Source organism: Podarcis melisellensis, assembly GCF_964234715.1.
Source record: "Podarcis melisellensis genome assembly, chromosome: 18".
NCBI classification, from domain to species: domain Eukaryota; kingdom Metazoa; phylum Chordata; class Lepidosauria; order Squamata; family Lacertidae; genus Podarcis; species Podarcis melisellensis.
This window is the reverse complement of record NC_138536.1, coordinates 586,378-601,685: the sequence shown is the minus strand read 5'-3', so window position 1 is coordinate 601,685 and position 15,308 is coordinate 586,378. Positions and strand designations below refer to the sequence as shown.

The 15,308-nt window shown below is 51.9% G+C and overlaps 1 protein-coding gene across 1 annotated transcript; it reads left to right on the top strand.

Annotated features, from left to right (window-relative positions):
* Positions 1-3,790: 3,790 nt before the first annotated feature.
* On the top strand, positions 3,791-12,222 carry SAXO5 (stabilizer of axonemal microtubules 5). Its single transcript, XM_081895667.1, has 8 exons — positions 3,791-4,723; positions 5,744-5,850; positions 7,354-7,448; positions 8,261-8,373; positions 8,962-9,080; positions 9,188-9,374; positions 10,559-10,647; positions 12,002-12,222. The coding sequence occupies exons 1-8, from the start codon at positions 4,123-4,125 to the stop codon at positions 12,203-12,205; spliced, it is 1,515 nt and encodes a 504-aa protein (XP_081751793.1). The 5' UTR covers positions 3,791-4,122; the 3' UTR covers positions 12,206-12,222.
* Positions 12,223-15,308: the final 3,086 nt, after the last annotated feature.

Below are 15,308 nucleotides of genomic sequence, written 5' to 3'. Positions count from 1 at the left end.
CGGATGGGAGGGAGGAGGGGGAAGCCGGAAGGAGGGGGAAAGGGAAGAGAGAGGGGGAGAGGGCTAGAGCGGCCCAGGCAGAGAGGAGCAGTAGAGAGGGGAGGAGGGAGCGGGTCTCATAGGCCACAGAGCTATGAAAAGTATAGAGGGGTATCAGAGGTCGAATTGAGGGAAGTGTGGCCATAGAGCTATGAAAAGTGCAGAGGGGTCTCAGAGGTCGAATTGAGAGAAGTGTGGCCATAGAGCTATGAAAAGGGTAGAGGGGTCTCAGAGGTCGAATTGAGAGAAGTGTGGCCATAGAGCTATGAAAAGGGTAGAGGGGACTCAGAGGTCGAATTGAGAGAAGTGTGGCCATAGAGCTATGAAAAGGGTAGAGGGGCCTCAGAGGTCGAATTGAGAGAAGTGTGGCCATAGAGCTATGAAAAGGGTAGAGGGGCCTCAGAGGTCGAATTGAGAGAAGTGTGGCCATAGAGCTATGAAAAGGGTAGAGGGGTCTCAGAGGTCGAATTGAGAGAAGTGTGGCCATAGAGCTATGAAAAGGGTAGAGGGGCCTCAGAGGTCGAATTGAGAGAAGTGTGGCCATAGAGCTATGAAAAGGGTAGAGGGGACTCAGAGGTCGAATTGAGGGAAGTGTGGCCATAGAGCTATGAAAAGGGTAGAGGGGCCTCAGAGGTCGAATTGAGGGAAGTGTGGCCATAGAGCTATGAAAAGGGTAGAGGGGTCTCAGAGGTCGAATTGAGAGAAGTGTGGCCATAGAGCTATGAAAAGGGTAGAGGGGACTCAGAGGTCGAATTGAGAGAAGTGTGGCCATAGAGCTATGAAAAGGGTAGAGGGGACTCAGAGGTCGAATTGAGAGAAGTGGGGGCCATAGAGCTATGAAAAGGGTAGAGGGGTCTCAGAGGTCGAATTGAGAGAAGTGGGGGCCATAGAGCTATGAAAAGGGTAGAGGTGTCTCAGAGGTCGAATTGAGGGAAGTGGGGGCCATAGAGCTATGAAAAGGGTAGAGGGGTCTCAGAGGTCGAATTGAGAGAAGTGTGGCCATAGAGCTATGAAAAGGGTAGAGGGGTCTCAGAGGTCAAATTGAGAGAAGTGGGGGCCATAGAGCTATGAAAAGGGTAGAGGGGTCTCAGAGGTCGAATTGAGAGAAGTGTGGCCATAGAGCTATGAAAAGGGTAGAGGGGCCTCAGAGGTCGAATTGAGAGAAGTGGGGGCCATAGAGCTATGAAAAGGGTAGAGGGGTCTCAGAGATCGAATTGAGGGAAGTGGTGGCCATAGAGCTATGAAAAGGGTAGAGGGGTCTCAGAGGTCGAATTGAGAGAAGTGTGGCCATAGAGCTATGAAAAGGGTAGAGGGGTCTCAGAGGTCGAATTGAGAGAAGTGTGGCCATAGAGCTATGAAAAGGGTAGAGGGGACTCAGAGGTCGAATTGAGGGAAGTGTGGCCATAGAGCTATGAAAAGGACAGAGGGGTCTCAGAGGTCGAATTGAGAGAAGTGGGGGCCATAGAGCTATGAAAAGGGCAGAGGGGACTCAGAGGTCGAATTGAGAGAAGTGGTGGCCATAGAGCTATGAAAAGTATAGAGGGGTCTCAGAGGTCGAATTGAGAGAAGTGGGGGGCCATAGAGCTATGAAAAGGGTAGAGGGGTCTCAGAGGTCGAATTGAGGGAAGTGTGGCCATAGAGCTATGAAAAGGGTAGAGGGGTCTCAGAGGTCGAATTGAGGGAAGTGTGGCCATAGAGCTATGAAAAGTGTAGAGGGGTCTCAGAGGTCGAATTGAGAGAAGTGTGGCCATAGAGCTATGAAAAGTGTAGAGGGGACTCAGAGGTCGAATTGAGAGAAGTGTGGCCATAGAGCTATGAAAAGGGTAGAGGGGTCTCAGAGGTCGAATTGAGAGAAGTGTGGCCATAGAGCTATGAAAAGTGCAGAGGGGTCTCAGAGGTCGAATTGAGGGAAGTGTGGCCATAGAGCTATGAAAAGGGTAGAGGGGCCTCAGAGGTCGAATTGAGAGAAGTGGGGGCCATAGAGCTATGAAAAGGGTAGAGGGGTCTCAGAGGTCGAATTGAGGGAAGTGGGGGCCATAGAGCTATGAAAAGGGTAGAGGGGTCTCAGAGGTCGAATTGAGGGAAGTGTGGCCATAGAGCTATGAAAAGGGTAGAGGGGACTCAGAGGTCGAATTGAGGGAAGTGTGGCCATAGAGCTATGAAAAGGGTAGAGGGGTCTCAGAGGTCGAATTGAGAGAAGTGGGGGCCATAGAGCTATGAAAAGGGTAGAGGGGACTCAGAGGTCGAATTGAGGGAAGTGTGGCCATAGAGCTATGAAAAGTGCAGAGGGGTCTCAGAGGTCGAATTGAGAGAAGTGGGGGCCATAGAGCTATGAAAAGGGTAGAGGGGACTCAGAGGTCGAATTGAGGGAAGTGTGGCCATATAGCTATGAAAAGGGTAGAGGGGACTCAGAGGTCGAATTGAGGGAAGTGTGGCCATAGAACTATGAAAAGTGTAGAGGGGACTCAGAGGTCGAATTGAGAGAAGTGGGGGCCATAGAGCTATGAAAAGGGTAGAGGGGACTCAGAGGTAGAAAAGGGGCAGAGGGGCCACAGAGCTAGGAAAAGGGTAGAGGGGTCTCAGAGGTAGGAAAGGGGCAGAGGGGCCACGGAGCTAGGAAAAGGGTAGAGGGGTCTCAGAGGTAGGAAAGGGGCAAAGGGGCCACAGAGCTAGGAAAAGGGTAGAGGGGTCTCAGAGGTAGGAAAGGGGCAGAGGGGCCACAGAGCTATGAAAAGTGTAGAGGCCCCACAGAGCTAGGAAAAGGGTAGAGGGGTCTCAGAGGTAGAATAGGGGCAGAGGGGCCACAGAGCTAGGAAAAGGGTTGAGGGGCCTCAGAGGTAGGAAAGGGGCAGAGGGGCCACAGAGCTATGAAAAGTGTAGAGGCCCCACAGAGCTAGGAAAAGGGTAGAGGGGTCTCAGAGGTAGAATAGGGGCAGAGGGGCCACAGAGCTAGGAAAAGGGTTGAGGGGCCTCAGAGGTAGGAAAGGGGTATAAGGGCCACAGAGCTATGAAAAGGGTAGAGGGCCCACAGAGCTAGGAAAAGGGTAGAGGGGTCTCAGAGGTAGAATAGGGGCAGAGGGGCCACGGAGCTATGAAAAGGGTAGAGGGGTCTCAGAGGTAGAATAGGGGCAGGGGGCCACAGAGCTACGAAAAGGGTAGAGGGGTCTCAGAGGTAGGAAAGGGGCAGAGGGGCCACGGAGCTAGGAAAAGGGTAGAGGGGCCAGGGAGCTATGAAAAGGGTAGAGGGGCCACAGAGCTAGGACAAGGGTAGAGGGGTCTCAGAGGTAGAATAGGGGCAGGGGGCCACAGAGCTATGAAAAGGGTAGAGGGGTCTCAGAGGTAGAATAGGGGCAGGGGCCCCAGAGCTATGAAAAGGGTAGAGGGGTCTCAGAGGTAGAATAGGGGCAGAGGGGCCACAGAGCTATGAAAACGGTAGAGGGGCCTCAGAGATAGGAAAGGGGTAGAAGGGCCACAGAGCTATGAAAAGCGAAGAGGGGTCTTAGAGGTAGAATAGGGGCAGGGGGCCACAGAGCTATGAAAAGGGTAGAGGCGTCTCAGAGGTAGAATAGGGGTAGAGGGGCCATAGATCTCTGTGGCCCCTCTGCCCCTTTTCTACATCTGAGACCCCTCTACCCCTTTTCTAACTCTGATACCCCTCTACCGCTTTTTGACCTCTGAGAACCTTCTACCCCTTTTCTACCTCTGGGGCCCCTCGACCCTTTTCATAGCTCTGTGGCCCTAAAAGAAAGGCTCTGTCCGGGTGACCCCCGTTACTTCCCTATGACCTCACCATTTCCCCCTATGACCTCACCGCCGTTCCTATGACCTCACAATCCAGGAAGCCATATTCCGCCCTGGGACGCCTTTGAGCCCTCGGAAAACCCTTGCAAAACAGCGCTTCTTCTGTGCCCCAAAAAGTGCTTTAAAAGGGGGTGCCACACACCCCTATTTTATAAAACAATGCATATAGGGAATGGGGAAGATATGGGGGTGCACCAGAGCTTGTAAACCCAAACCGACGTTGCCCGGACGCCGGGTTCCGATTTCCCGCAGACCCCTGGCACATTTACGCACTCCGAGAAGATGGTGCCCCTTTGCTGGTGCCCGGGGGACCCCCGGACGGCGCCCCCCAACCCAGGCCGTGTCACAGAGGTCCGCAAGGTGCCCAGGGCCCCCTCTCGCCTGGCCAGCACCCCCTTCCTGCAAGCCTCGCACTTTGAGCTGGGCGGTGACCGTCGCCCAGAAGGTGCCACCCTGATCTCGCCCTACCGCATCGACTACCCGCCGCGGTGGGGCAGCTTCCGCAGCCAGGCCATCCGGCCCCCCAAGTGCGCGGGGGTCCTGAACCAGGACATGGACCCCTCCGCCTGGGATACCCGCTCGGAGACCTACCTCTCCTACCCTCCCCGGGGGCTGGAGGCAAAGGTGCCCGCCCGGCCGCCCTCGCCCCACCTGCAGATGCACCGAGACCCTCGCCAGGGCACCGGCGCCTCCGTCACCAGGGACAGCTACCCCTACCCGCCCCCCCTGCCCCGCGACGCCCCCCGGCGGGTGGACAAGTGGGACGACAGCGTGCCCAGTGGGGACAAGGAGAAGCAGCCGCTGCCCGCCTCGCTCTACCAGGAATCGTACCCCAGCCACGGGAGGACGGAGCCGGCCCAAAAGGCGCCCAGTCAACACCTGGGTGCGTTGGCACGGGGGCACCCGGTGCTTTGAGGTGCCCGGGGGGGAGCCGGGGAGAAGCGCCAACGGTGGGTGGCTGGGTTTGGGGACGAGGGGTTGGAAAGGCCTTCTTTCCGAGTTCGCCCGCGGAACTGCCTGCCACTGGATGCCAACTTGGATGCCTTTAGAATTGGGGGAAATTCAGGGTGGAGACAGGTCCCCCCCCCCACTGAATCGAAATCAAGGGAAGCCGCCCCAGAGTCTGATCCCATTTGGGCTCCCCAAATGCGCAGAGTGTGGAACCCAAAATGGGCCTGTTGAGGACCGGAAAACAGAAGGAAAGGCTGAGGGCTCCTGGATGGGAATCCTACTCACCCACACTGGACTGGATGAGCCACTGGGCTGGTCTTCTGGAGAGCCAGGGCAGCGTCAGAGTTGGAGACGCGGGTTCGAATCCCGACTCCCTCCCACGAAACGCAGGGATGGCTGCCAACCTGGATGCCATTAGAATCGGGGGAAATTTGGGAAGAGACAAACCCCTTTTAGAATTAGGAGACATTCAATGCTTCTCTCAGGAAGGAAGACATGATCAATACAAAACCCTTAGGTTCTTCCAGCGGCATTTTAAACACGTTAAACAGCTTTTAACTGAGATCAGTTGTCTATTTTAAAGCCATTTAAAAAAGAAAATTCTGGCTTCTTTTAAAAGAAAATTTAAAAGAAAATTCTTTTAATAGTAAAGAAAAGAAAAGAAAATTATTTCTAAAAGAAATTCTTTTAAAAGAAAATTCTGGCATTTTAAACATGTTAAACAGCTTTTAACTGAGATCAGTTGTCTATTTTAAAGCCATTTTAAATAAGAATTCTGGCTTTTGAAAGCCACCCAAGGTAGACTGCATCTGTCCGTGGAAGCTCTGCTTAGGAAGGGTTTTTAATTTTTATTTTTTAAATTTGGTATAATGACTTTAAACGTCTTTTAAAAGCTCCCCCAAACTCTCTCGCTTCCACGTATGAACAAAACCGCCTCCTTCTTCCTTGGCAGGAGGAAAGTCTCCCCTGAGAGGCCACGGGCGCCACGATTTTGGGACCACGTACCAGACTTACTACATGGGGCAATGGGCGCCTCCTGCCGAAAAGCACTTCGACAAGGTAAAGCCTACGGGACCCTGGAAAAACCAGCTGCCCCGGGCAGTGTGGGGTAGTGGTTAGGGTGCTGGGAGGCCTGGGTTCGAATTCCCACTTGGTGGCGTCCCCGGAGGGGGAAAAATGGGGCTATAGCTCACAGAATCGTAGGGTTCAAAGGGCTCCCAAAGGTCCTGTAGTCCAGCCCCTGCAAGGCCAGAAGCGGATCCATGAATAGTAGGTCTGCCATACGGCAGAAAACGAGCCTTTTCGTCGCAGGGTTGCGGGTTCAAGTTCCGCGCCGCCGGGCAAAAGATTCCTGCATTGCAGGGGGGTGGGATGGAAGACCTCCCAGGGATCCCTTCCAACTGTGCAATTCCACAATTCAATTGCAGTTGTTAATTAACTGGCAATTAATTCTGACTTTTTAAATTATTATTATTCAATGATTCCTGCATTTCAGGTGCTTGGAGTTCAGTGAGATTTTACCAAAAAAAAATGGTTTTCATAGGTTGCGCATCCCTGTTCCTCAATTTGATCCTTTTACGCAGTTTCGTGCTGTCATTTTCACCGGTTGTAGTTCAGCAATTGTAAACTATTTAATTATCGCGTGCTGCTATTTCGCTTTGCTGTTTAACGGATTACTGAATATTGCTTTGTTTGGTAACAGTTGCTTGTTTTAAAATCAGTGTGTCATTTTTGTAATGCTGTTTTGCGGTGTTTTTTATATGTACTGTATTCGAAGCCGTCCAGAGCAGAAGGGGCAACCCAGATGGGTAGGGTCTAAATAAATATTAAAAATATTATTATGGATGATGCTTGCAGTCCCTTCTGTGATGCTGTCTACCAGCTCCATCTGGTACGCAGGATGAGACCCTCCCTGCCTGCAGACAGTCTGGCCACAGTGGTGCATGCTCTGGTTATCTCCCGCCTGGACTACTGCCATGCGCTCTCCGTGGGGCTGCCTTTGAAGGTGACCCAGAAACTGCAACTAATCCAGAATGTGGCAGCTAGACTAGGGACTGGGAGTGGAGACACCAGTCCTGGAAGACCTACATTGGCTCCCAGTACATTTCCGAGCACAATTCAAAATGTTGGTGTTGAGCTCTAAAGCCCTAAACGGCCTCAGTCCTGTATACCTGAAGGAGCGTCTCCACCCCCATCGTCCAGCCCGGACACCGGGGTCCATCTCCGAGGGCCTTTTGGCGTTTCTCTCCCTGCGAGAAGCGAGGTCACAGGGAACCAGGCAGAGGTCCTTCTCGGTGGTGGCGCCCACCCTGTGGAACACCCTCCCTTCAGATGTGAAGGAAATAAGCAGCTATCCTATCTTTAAAAGACATCTGAAGGCAGCCCTGTTCAGGGAAGTTTTTAATATGTAACGCTGTATTGTTTTTAACATGTGATTGGGAGCCGCCCAGAGTGGCTGGGGAAACTCAGCCAGATGGGCGGGGTATAAATAAGAAATGATGATGATGATGATGATGCTATGAAAACACACTCTGAAGGCACTCTGCATGCTCTCCGTTGCAGAATCTGGTGTCGGTCGCCTTCGGAGACCCCCGATGCCACCAGATGCTGACCGAGCAACAGCGGGCGTACACCCCCAAGGAATCGGACAGCCAGCGGTAAGGGCGGACCTCCAGACTGCAGATTTCCAGGTTTCCGATTTGCCGCCGTGAAAACGGGCCGTGTAACCGTTGCCTTGGGAACCGTTCTGGTCGCCTCTCCTCAAAACGGAGTTGGGAAAGGACCAACCGGGGGGAAACCCAGAGTCCTTTCTGTTGGGCATAATTCAGACTGAAATTCCCAGGTGTCAAGAAAGGTTATTTTTAATGTATCTTTTGTTGGAAGCCGGCCAGAGTGGCTGGGGAAGCCCAGACAGATGGGCAGGGTGTAAATTATTATTATTATTATTATTATTATTATTATTATGAACGGTATCAATATCGATAACTTACTAATACCCCGTCAGGCCTCCCCAGGCACTCTGGACGGCTTCCAACAGGATAATAAAAGCACAATAAAAGCACAATAAAACATCAAACGTTAGAAACCTCCCTCAACAGGGCTGCCTTCTTATGTCTTCTAATGCCAAGGTTGTGGGTTCGATTTATGTATGAGTCGGCTTCATATTCGGGGTTGGACTAGATGCCCCTCAGGGTCCCTTTGAACTCTACAGTGGGCAGGATTTTTAAAATGTATTTATTCCCCCTACATTGGTTTTAATGTATATCTGTGGGGGTGGTTTTGGGTCTGTTTGTCTGGTTGTAAGTTGCATTGTGCTGCCCTGGGCGAGATAAAGCGGCAAACTAATAATAGTTAAAAATAATTACTATTATTTTGATTTTTATTATACTGTTTAAAAACCAACACAATTGAGGAAAACGATGTGCTGATCCGATATTCTCTTTCCTCTCTGCCGATCTCTCGCCAACAGCTATGACCCGGAGAGCGCAGCCGCCCAGGTCCGCCTGACGAATATCCGGCCCGGAGACGGGAGGCAAGACTTTACCACCGTCATGTCTGAAGCGTATCCCTGGAGAGACCCAGGTCAGGAGAACCGGGTTCAAGCCTGGACACCCCCATCGCTATTCCCTCCACACCCCCAAGCCGTTTATTCTGGCCCTTTGCTTTTTAACATACGTCAAAGGGGGTTGAAACTCTGTGCATGCTCAGGAACCGCTTAGCCGCACTCCTCACAAAAACAGGATGGTTTGCTTGCACTCAGACCCCTGAAATGAGATGCGCACGACTTAACTCAGGTGCAGCAGGGTCTTCTCTTGAGTAGAGTGTCATTGGGTGAGGTTGCCCAGAGGTCGGAGACCGGTTCGGATAATTTCTCCATTTATTTCTTGCCTCCCATAAAACTCCGGGGAACGATCCCACAATCGAAAGCGGGTTTCTTGGGGGGCAATAATTTTTCCCAGAGCAGCTTAAAAATAAAACAGGCCCTGGCCATTGGAAAGCCATAATAATAATAATAATAATGGGAGGCTTCCAGCAAAATATTAAAACACCACAATTCACCAAATATTAAAAGCTTCCCTAAACATGGCACGAAAGGAAAGGGGATCGGGGAGGGAGAAGGAAAAACAAAAACCCTGCGCCTGATTGTTTCTTCCGTCGGGATGTCCCTAGGACCGTTGCAGATCATCACAGCGAGGAAGAACGAGTCCTCCATTCTCAGAGGGGATCGGGACCCCGAGAGGAACAGGCAAAACGCCACCACCACCATCCACCGTCATTATTACAGAGAGGTAGCACAATCCCTGGGGTCCCTGGATTCGCTGCCCCCCTGTGATGCAGGGATCCTTTTGCCCGGCACGAGACTCGAACCCACGACTCTCGTGTCTTCTCTGCCCAGCCGAACCAGGAGGAGCCGGCGTCCCAGGCGAACCCCAAACCCCGGAAAGAGTTGACTTTGGGCGACAACCGCTATGCCTCCTTCTGCACCACGCAACACGAGGACTATCGCCAGCCCCCCGAGACCCACAAACTGAACGTGAACAAGTGGAAGATCATGAAGAGCAACATCCCTTTTAACTATCCCGGTAATAATGGGGTTTTCAGGGGCCGGAAGGCGCGGTTCCCCAAACCCCGGGTGGGTGTCTCATTCGGATAGGCAGAGAGAAGCCTCAGCAGTCAGGAGAGGCATGTTGCTTTTTATCTGTTTATTTATTGTCGTTGTTGTTTAGTCGTTTAGTGGTGTCCGCCTCTTCATGACCCCCTGGACCAGAGCACGCCAGGCCCTCCTGTCTTCCACTGCCTCCCTCATGCTGGTCTCTTTGAGAACACCGTCCCACCATCTCGTCCTCTGTCGTCCCCTTCTCCTTGCGCCCTCCATCTTTCCCAACATCAGGGTCTTCTCCAGGGAGTCTTCTCTTCTCATGAGGTGGCCAAAGTCTTGGAGCCTCAGCTTCAGGATCTGTCCTTCCAGTGAGCACTCAGGGCTGATTTCCTTCCGAATGGAGAGGTTGGATCTTCTTGCAGTCCATGGGACTCTCAAGAGTCTCCTCCAGCACCAGAATTCAAAAGCATCAATTCTTTGGCGATCAGCCTTCTTGATGGTCCAGCTCTCACTTCCATACATCACGACTGGGAAAACCAGAGCTTGAACTATACAGTGGTACCCCAGGTTACAGACGCTTCAGGTTACAGACTCCACTAACCCAGACATATTACCTCGGGTTAATAACTTTGCTTCAGAATGAGACCAGAAATCGTGCTCTGGTGGTACGGCGGCAGCGGGAGACCCCATTAGCTAAAGTGGTGTTTCAGGTTAAGAACAGTTTCAGGTTAAGAATGGACCTCCGGAACGAATTAAGTACTTAACCCGGGGTACCACTGTACAGACCTTTGTTGGCAAGGTGATGTCTCTGCTTTTTAAGATGCTGTCTAGGTTTTGCCATCGCCTTTCTCCCAAGAAGCAGGCGTCTTTTAATTTCGCGACTGCTGTCACCATCTGACGTGATCATGGAGCCCAAGAAAGTCAAATCTCTCACTGCCTCCATTTCCTCCCCTTCTGTTTGCCAGGGAAATCCTATCCCTCTCTCTTCTGCCTTGGTCAGACCACACCTGGGATACTGGGTTATTTGTGGGGCATAGGAATGCGTTCATTTATTTCCCCCAAAATATAGCCCGGCCCTCCACAAGGTCTGAGGGGCGGTGGACCGCCCCCCTGCTGAAAAAGTCTGCTGACCCCTGGACTATCTCCTCTTTTTCCTCCCTCTCTCAGCGCCCGAAGGCCTCACCACCAGCACCCAGGACATGCTGGTTCCTTACCACCAGGCGAAGTGTCAGGTCCCTGAGGAGGAGCTACAGAAGGTCAGGAAGCATCTTAGGTCAGCCAGGGTGCCAACTCAAACCATGAGGTCTAGCACCCTAGATGGGCTGTTGGCCCTGTAGCAGGAACCCCCCCCCCCAATCATTCAGTTTGTACAAACTTCACACACACTCACACACTACATACACATACAAATCAACCATACATCGGATTTGCGCTGTTCCACTTTCATTTTACTCCATGAAGGAAGGACTACAAAATGGGGAAGTTTTGATACAGGCCAGCCATAATCCCTTCAGCATCCCAGCACATCCACAGGAGCCCTGCCCAGTTGCTATGCCAACCCTGATGGTCCCAGATAGAAGACCATCAAGATCACAAAGAACTTGCATATGGGAGTGGATTCGGCACAGACTGGAACAAAGGACAATGATCAGCTCTTCCCTCTGGGGGCAGAAAACTGCAAACTCCCCTCTGTCACCTGGAAAGTACTCATGGGGAGGGGAGAAGGGGGAACCAGCCAGGTGACAGGACACTCAGGTTACCTCCACAACTCCTCCCTCAACCCCTCCTTTCTGTGATGTATGTGTGATGTTTCTGGGGGTGGTCTTGGTCTACAGGAGGGGAATTTCAAAAGCCTTTATAAGGTCTTGCACACCATTTTTCTGGGTCCCTCCTCTCTCCTGCAAGTGAGGGGAGCACCCTGTTGCAACAGTTCAATGAAGGCCAAGCCTACAGGCTGCTGTTTTGCTCCAAGTTATCCTGGTTGGTGTCTTTGTTTTTGTCCAAGGGAGCCCTCGGATTTTTCCGTTAACAAGATAGAATTACTGGTGCTGTGGGTTAAACCCCTGTGCCAACCCTGATGGTCCCGGACAGAAGACCATCAAGATCACAGAAGAACTTGCATATGGGAGTGGATTCAGCACGGACTGGAACAAAGGACAATGATCAGATCTTCCCTCTGGGGGCAGGAAACTGCCAACTCCCCTCTGTCACCTGGAAAGTACTCATGGGGAGGGGGAAAGGGGGAACCAGCCAGGTGACAGGACACTCAGGTTACCACCACAACTCCTCCCTCAACCCCTCCTTTCTATGATGTATGTATGATGTTTCTGGGGGTGGGCTTGATCTACAGGGGGGCAATTTCAAAAGTCTTTATAAGCCCCTGCACAGCATTTTTCTGGGTCCCTCCTCTCTCCTGCAAATGAGGGGAGCACCATGTTGCAACAGTTCAATGAAGGCCAAGCCTACAGGCTGCTGTTTTGCTCCAAGTTATCCTGGTTGGGGTCTTTGTTTTTGTCCAAGGGAGCCCTCAGATTTTTCCGTTAACAGCCCGAACAAGCAAGCTCTCTCTATTCCTGCTTTAAGTTCCTTCCCTCTCTCTCTCCTTCCCAGATCAAGTATTCCCACCTTGTCCACCCCTGGAAGGACCGGCGCTGGTTCAGCACGGAGCAGAAAGACGCCTACACCAACAAGTATGGGGGCCCCATCACCCTGGTGGTGGGGGACAACCAGAGAAGCAGCCTCCCCCTGGGAACCTTGCCGAATTATTCCCTCCGGAAGAAAATCACCCCTGCAAACATCTGCCTGACTGAATAAACCCCATATCTCTATTTCGCCTTTTGGCCACCTCAATTCATTTGTTTTTGGCCTCACCGCTGCTGTTCAGAGCCAGCTCTACTGCAAGGCAAGGTGGGTGGGATATTTTGAGTGCTCACATCCCAGGGCCGGATTGAGGTTTGATGCGGCCCTCAGCTCCTGAAGGCAACGGGGCCCTTTATATGTCCAGCTGTCCTTGGTCCACAACAAATTGCCGCTGTTTTTCATGGTGAATATATGCTCTATGGTCATTTATGGACCTCATAGGTATCTAAAGCCATTTGCACATGTTGCCGTGCAACCACTCCATGCAGAATATGTGTTTAATATATGCTGTATGGTCACTTATGGTTTTCCCAGGAGTGATGTATGGAAGTGAGAGCTGGAGCATCAAGAAGGCTGATCACCGAAGAATGGATGCTTTTGAATTCTGGTGCTGGAGGAGACTCTGGAGAGTCCCATGGACTGCAAGAAGATCCAACCTCTCCATTCTGAAGGAAATCAGCCCTGAGTGCTCACTGGAAGGACAGATCCTGAAGCTGAGGCTCCAAGACTTTGGCCACCTCAGGAGAAGAGAAGACTCCCTGGAAAAGACCCTGATGTTGGGGAAGATGGAGGGCACAAGGAGAAGGGGACGACAGAAGACGAGATGGTTGGATAGTGTTCTCGAAGAGACCAGCATGAGTTTGACCAAACTGTGGGAGGCAGTGGAAGACAGGAGGGCCTGGTGTGCTCTGGTCCAGGGGGTCACCAAGAGGCGGAAACGACTCAACAACAACAACAGACTCCCCCTGATCTGAACACTAGAGCCAGTCGTCCCCATCCAACATTTGCACATCTGCTTCTTCCTGCCTAAGCGCGAAACCTGACCTTTGTCCCTGCGGAAACTCGCTTGGTTAGCTTGCGCCCACTTCTCCAATCTGTTAAGGTCATTTCAGAGAATAGGTAAAGGGACCCCTGACCATTAGGTCCAGTCGTGGCCCACTCTGGGGTTGCGATGCTCATCTCGCTTTATTGGCCGAGGGAGCCGGCGTACAGCTTCCGGGTCATGTGGCCAGCAGGACTAAGCCGCTTCTGGCGAACCAGAGCAGCGCACGGAAACGCCCTTTACCTTCCCGCCGGAGTGGTACCTATTTATCTACTTGCACTTTGACGTGCTTTCAAACTGCTATGTGGGCAGGAGCAGGGACCAAGCAACGGGAGCTCACCCCGTCATTGTGTGGATTCAAACCGCCGACCTTCCGATCAGCAAGTCCTAGGCTCTGTGGTTTAACCCACAGTGCCACCTGGGTCCCATTTCACAGAATAGGTAAAGGTAAAGGTACCCCTGCCCGTACGGGCCAGTCTTGACAGACTCTGGGGTTGTGCGCCCATCTCACTTAAGAGGCCAGGGGCCAGCGCTGTCCGGAGACACTTCCGGGTCACGTGGCCAGCGTGACATCGCTGCTCTGGTGAGCCAGAGCCGCACACGGAAACGCCGTTTACCTTCCCGCTGGTAAGCGGTCCCTATTTATCTACTTGCACCCGGAGGTGCTTTCGAACTGCTAGGTTGGCAGGAGCAGGGACCGAGCAATGGGAGCTCACCCCGTCATTGCGGGAATTCGAACCGCCGACCTTCTGATCGGCAAGCCCTAGGCTCTGTGGTTTAACCCACAGCGCCACCTGCGTCCCATTTCACAGAATAGCATTAGCCTATTTCGCTGCAGCGTCACACGGTGGTCCACCAAGGTTACGACCAAAGAAGTCCTTTAAATCTGTTTAGGTGTTTGGCATCAATGAGACATTCCAGGGAAGTGTGTGAGACCCTGAGTGCATAAGACCAAGACCCTGAGATCCTGTTCCCACATACTTCTAGGAAACTCCTTCTATTCCCGGCCCCCGAAGCTCTCCACCGCATCCCCAGGGCTGAAACCCGACCCTTGGCTTCTATTCCCCGCCAGCAGGGAGAAGGGCACCCCCTTGTCGTTTCAGAACCAGTGTGCTGTAGTGGTTAAGAGCGGTAGTCTCGTAATCTGGGGAACCGGGTTCGAGTCTCCGCTCCTCCACATGCAGCTGCTGGGTGACCTTGGGCCAGTCCCACTTCTCTGAAGTCTCTCAGCCCCACTCACCTCACAGAGTGTTTGTTGTGGGGGAGGAAGGGAAAGGAGAATGTGAGCCGCTTTGAGACTCCTTAAAGGGAGTGAAAGGCGGGATATCAAATCCAAACTCTTCTTCTTCTTCTCTTTTTTTTTTAAAAAAATATTTATTAAAAAATTTTCAATACAATAGAAAAAACAAACAAAATAACATATAATTTTACAATAACCGTATTTTCTTCACTTCTTTGGACTTCCTCACGTCTCTCGTTCCTGCGTTCCAAGTTTTTCGAGCTTTACCCAGCAATTTATTACCTTGTATCAATTCTTAAATTAAAGTTTTCCAATATTATGTCCCTAATTTCAGATAATTTTACCCAAACCTTAAAAGCTTAACTTTAGCTTCATATTTATCCAAAATTTATCTTATAAATTTTTTTTCATTTATCTTCATATTCCTTTTAACTAGTTTAATGGTGCCATATTGTTATTAATCTTACATCTCGCCTTCCTTTTCCCCCCTCCTTCGCACCCAAACCCCGGAGCCACAAATTCTCCTCCTGCGCAAAAACGCGCCCCGTGGCAAGGGCGGGCATGGCAGGGAAGGAATGTGAAAAACCGATGTTCCCTCTGCCTGTGTGCCCCCCCCCCGCCTCCTTCCGCACGTCCCAGGGCTTATTTTCGCCCCGCCAGCCGCTCCTGCAGCTGGGAGATAAGGGCGCTGCCAAACTTTTGGAGAAAGTTTCCGAAGTCTCTTCCTCTAAAACCGCCTCTCCGCTGCCGCTGCCAACGTCGCAGCAGCTGCGCTGATGTCAGGGCGAGGCGCCCAGAGAAGAGTGCGTAAAGTTGAAGGGGACCCCGCGTGCTCATCCATCCCAACCCCTTGCAATGCAGGAATTTTTTTTGCGCAATGCGGGACTCGAACCCACAACCCCGAGGTTCAGAGTCTCGTGCTCTACCGACTGAGGATGCCCACCCCACCCACAAGAGCGTTTTGCAGGAGGGATGTAAGAGGAAATTCAGCCCCG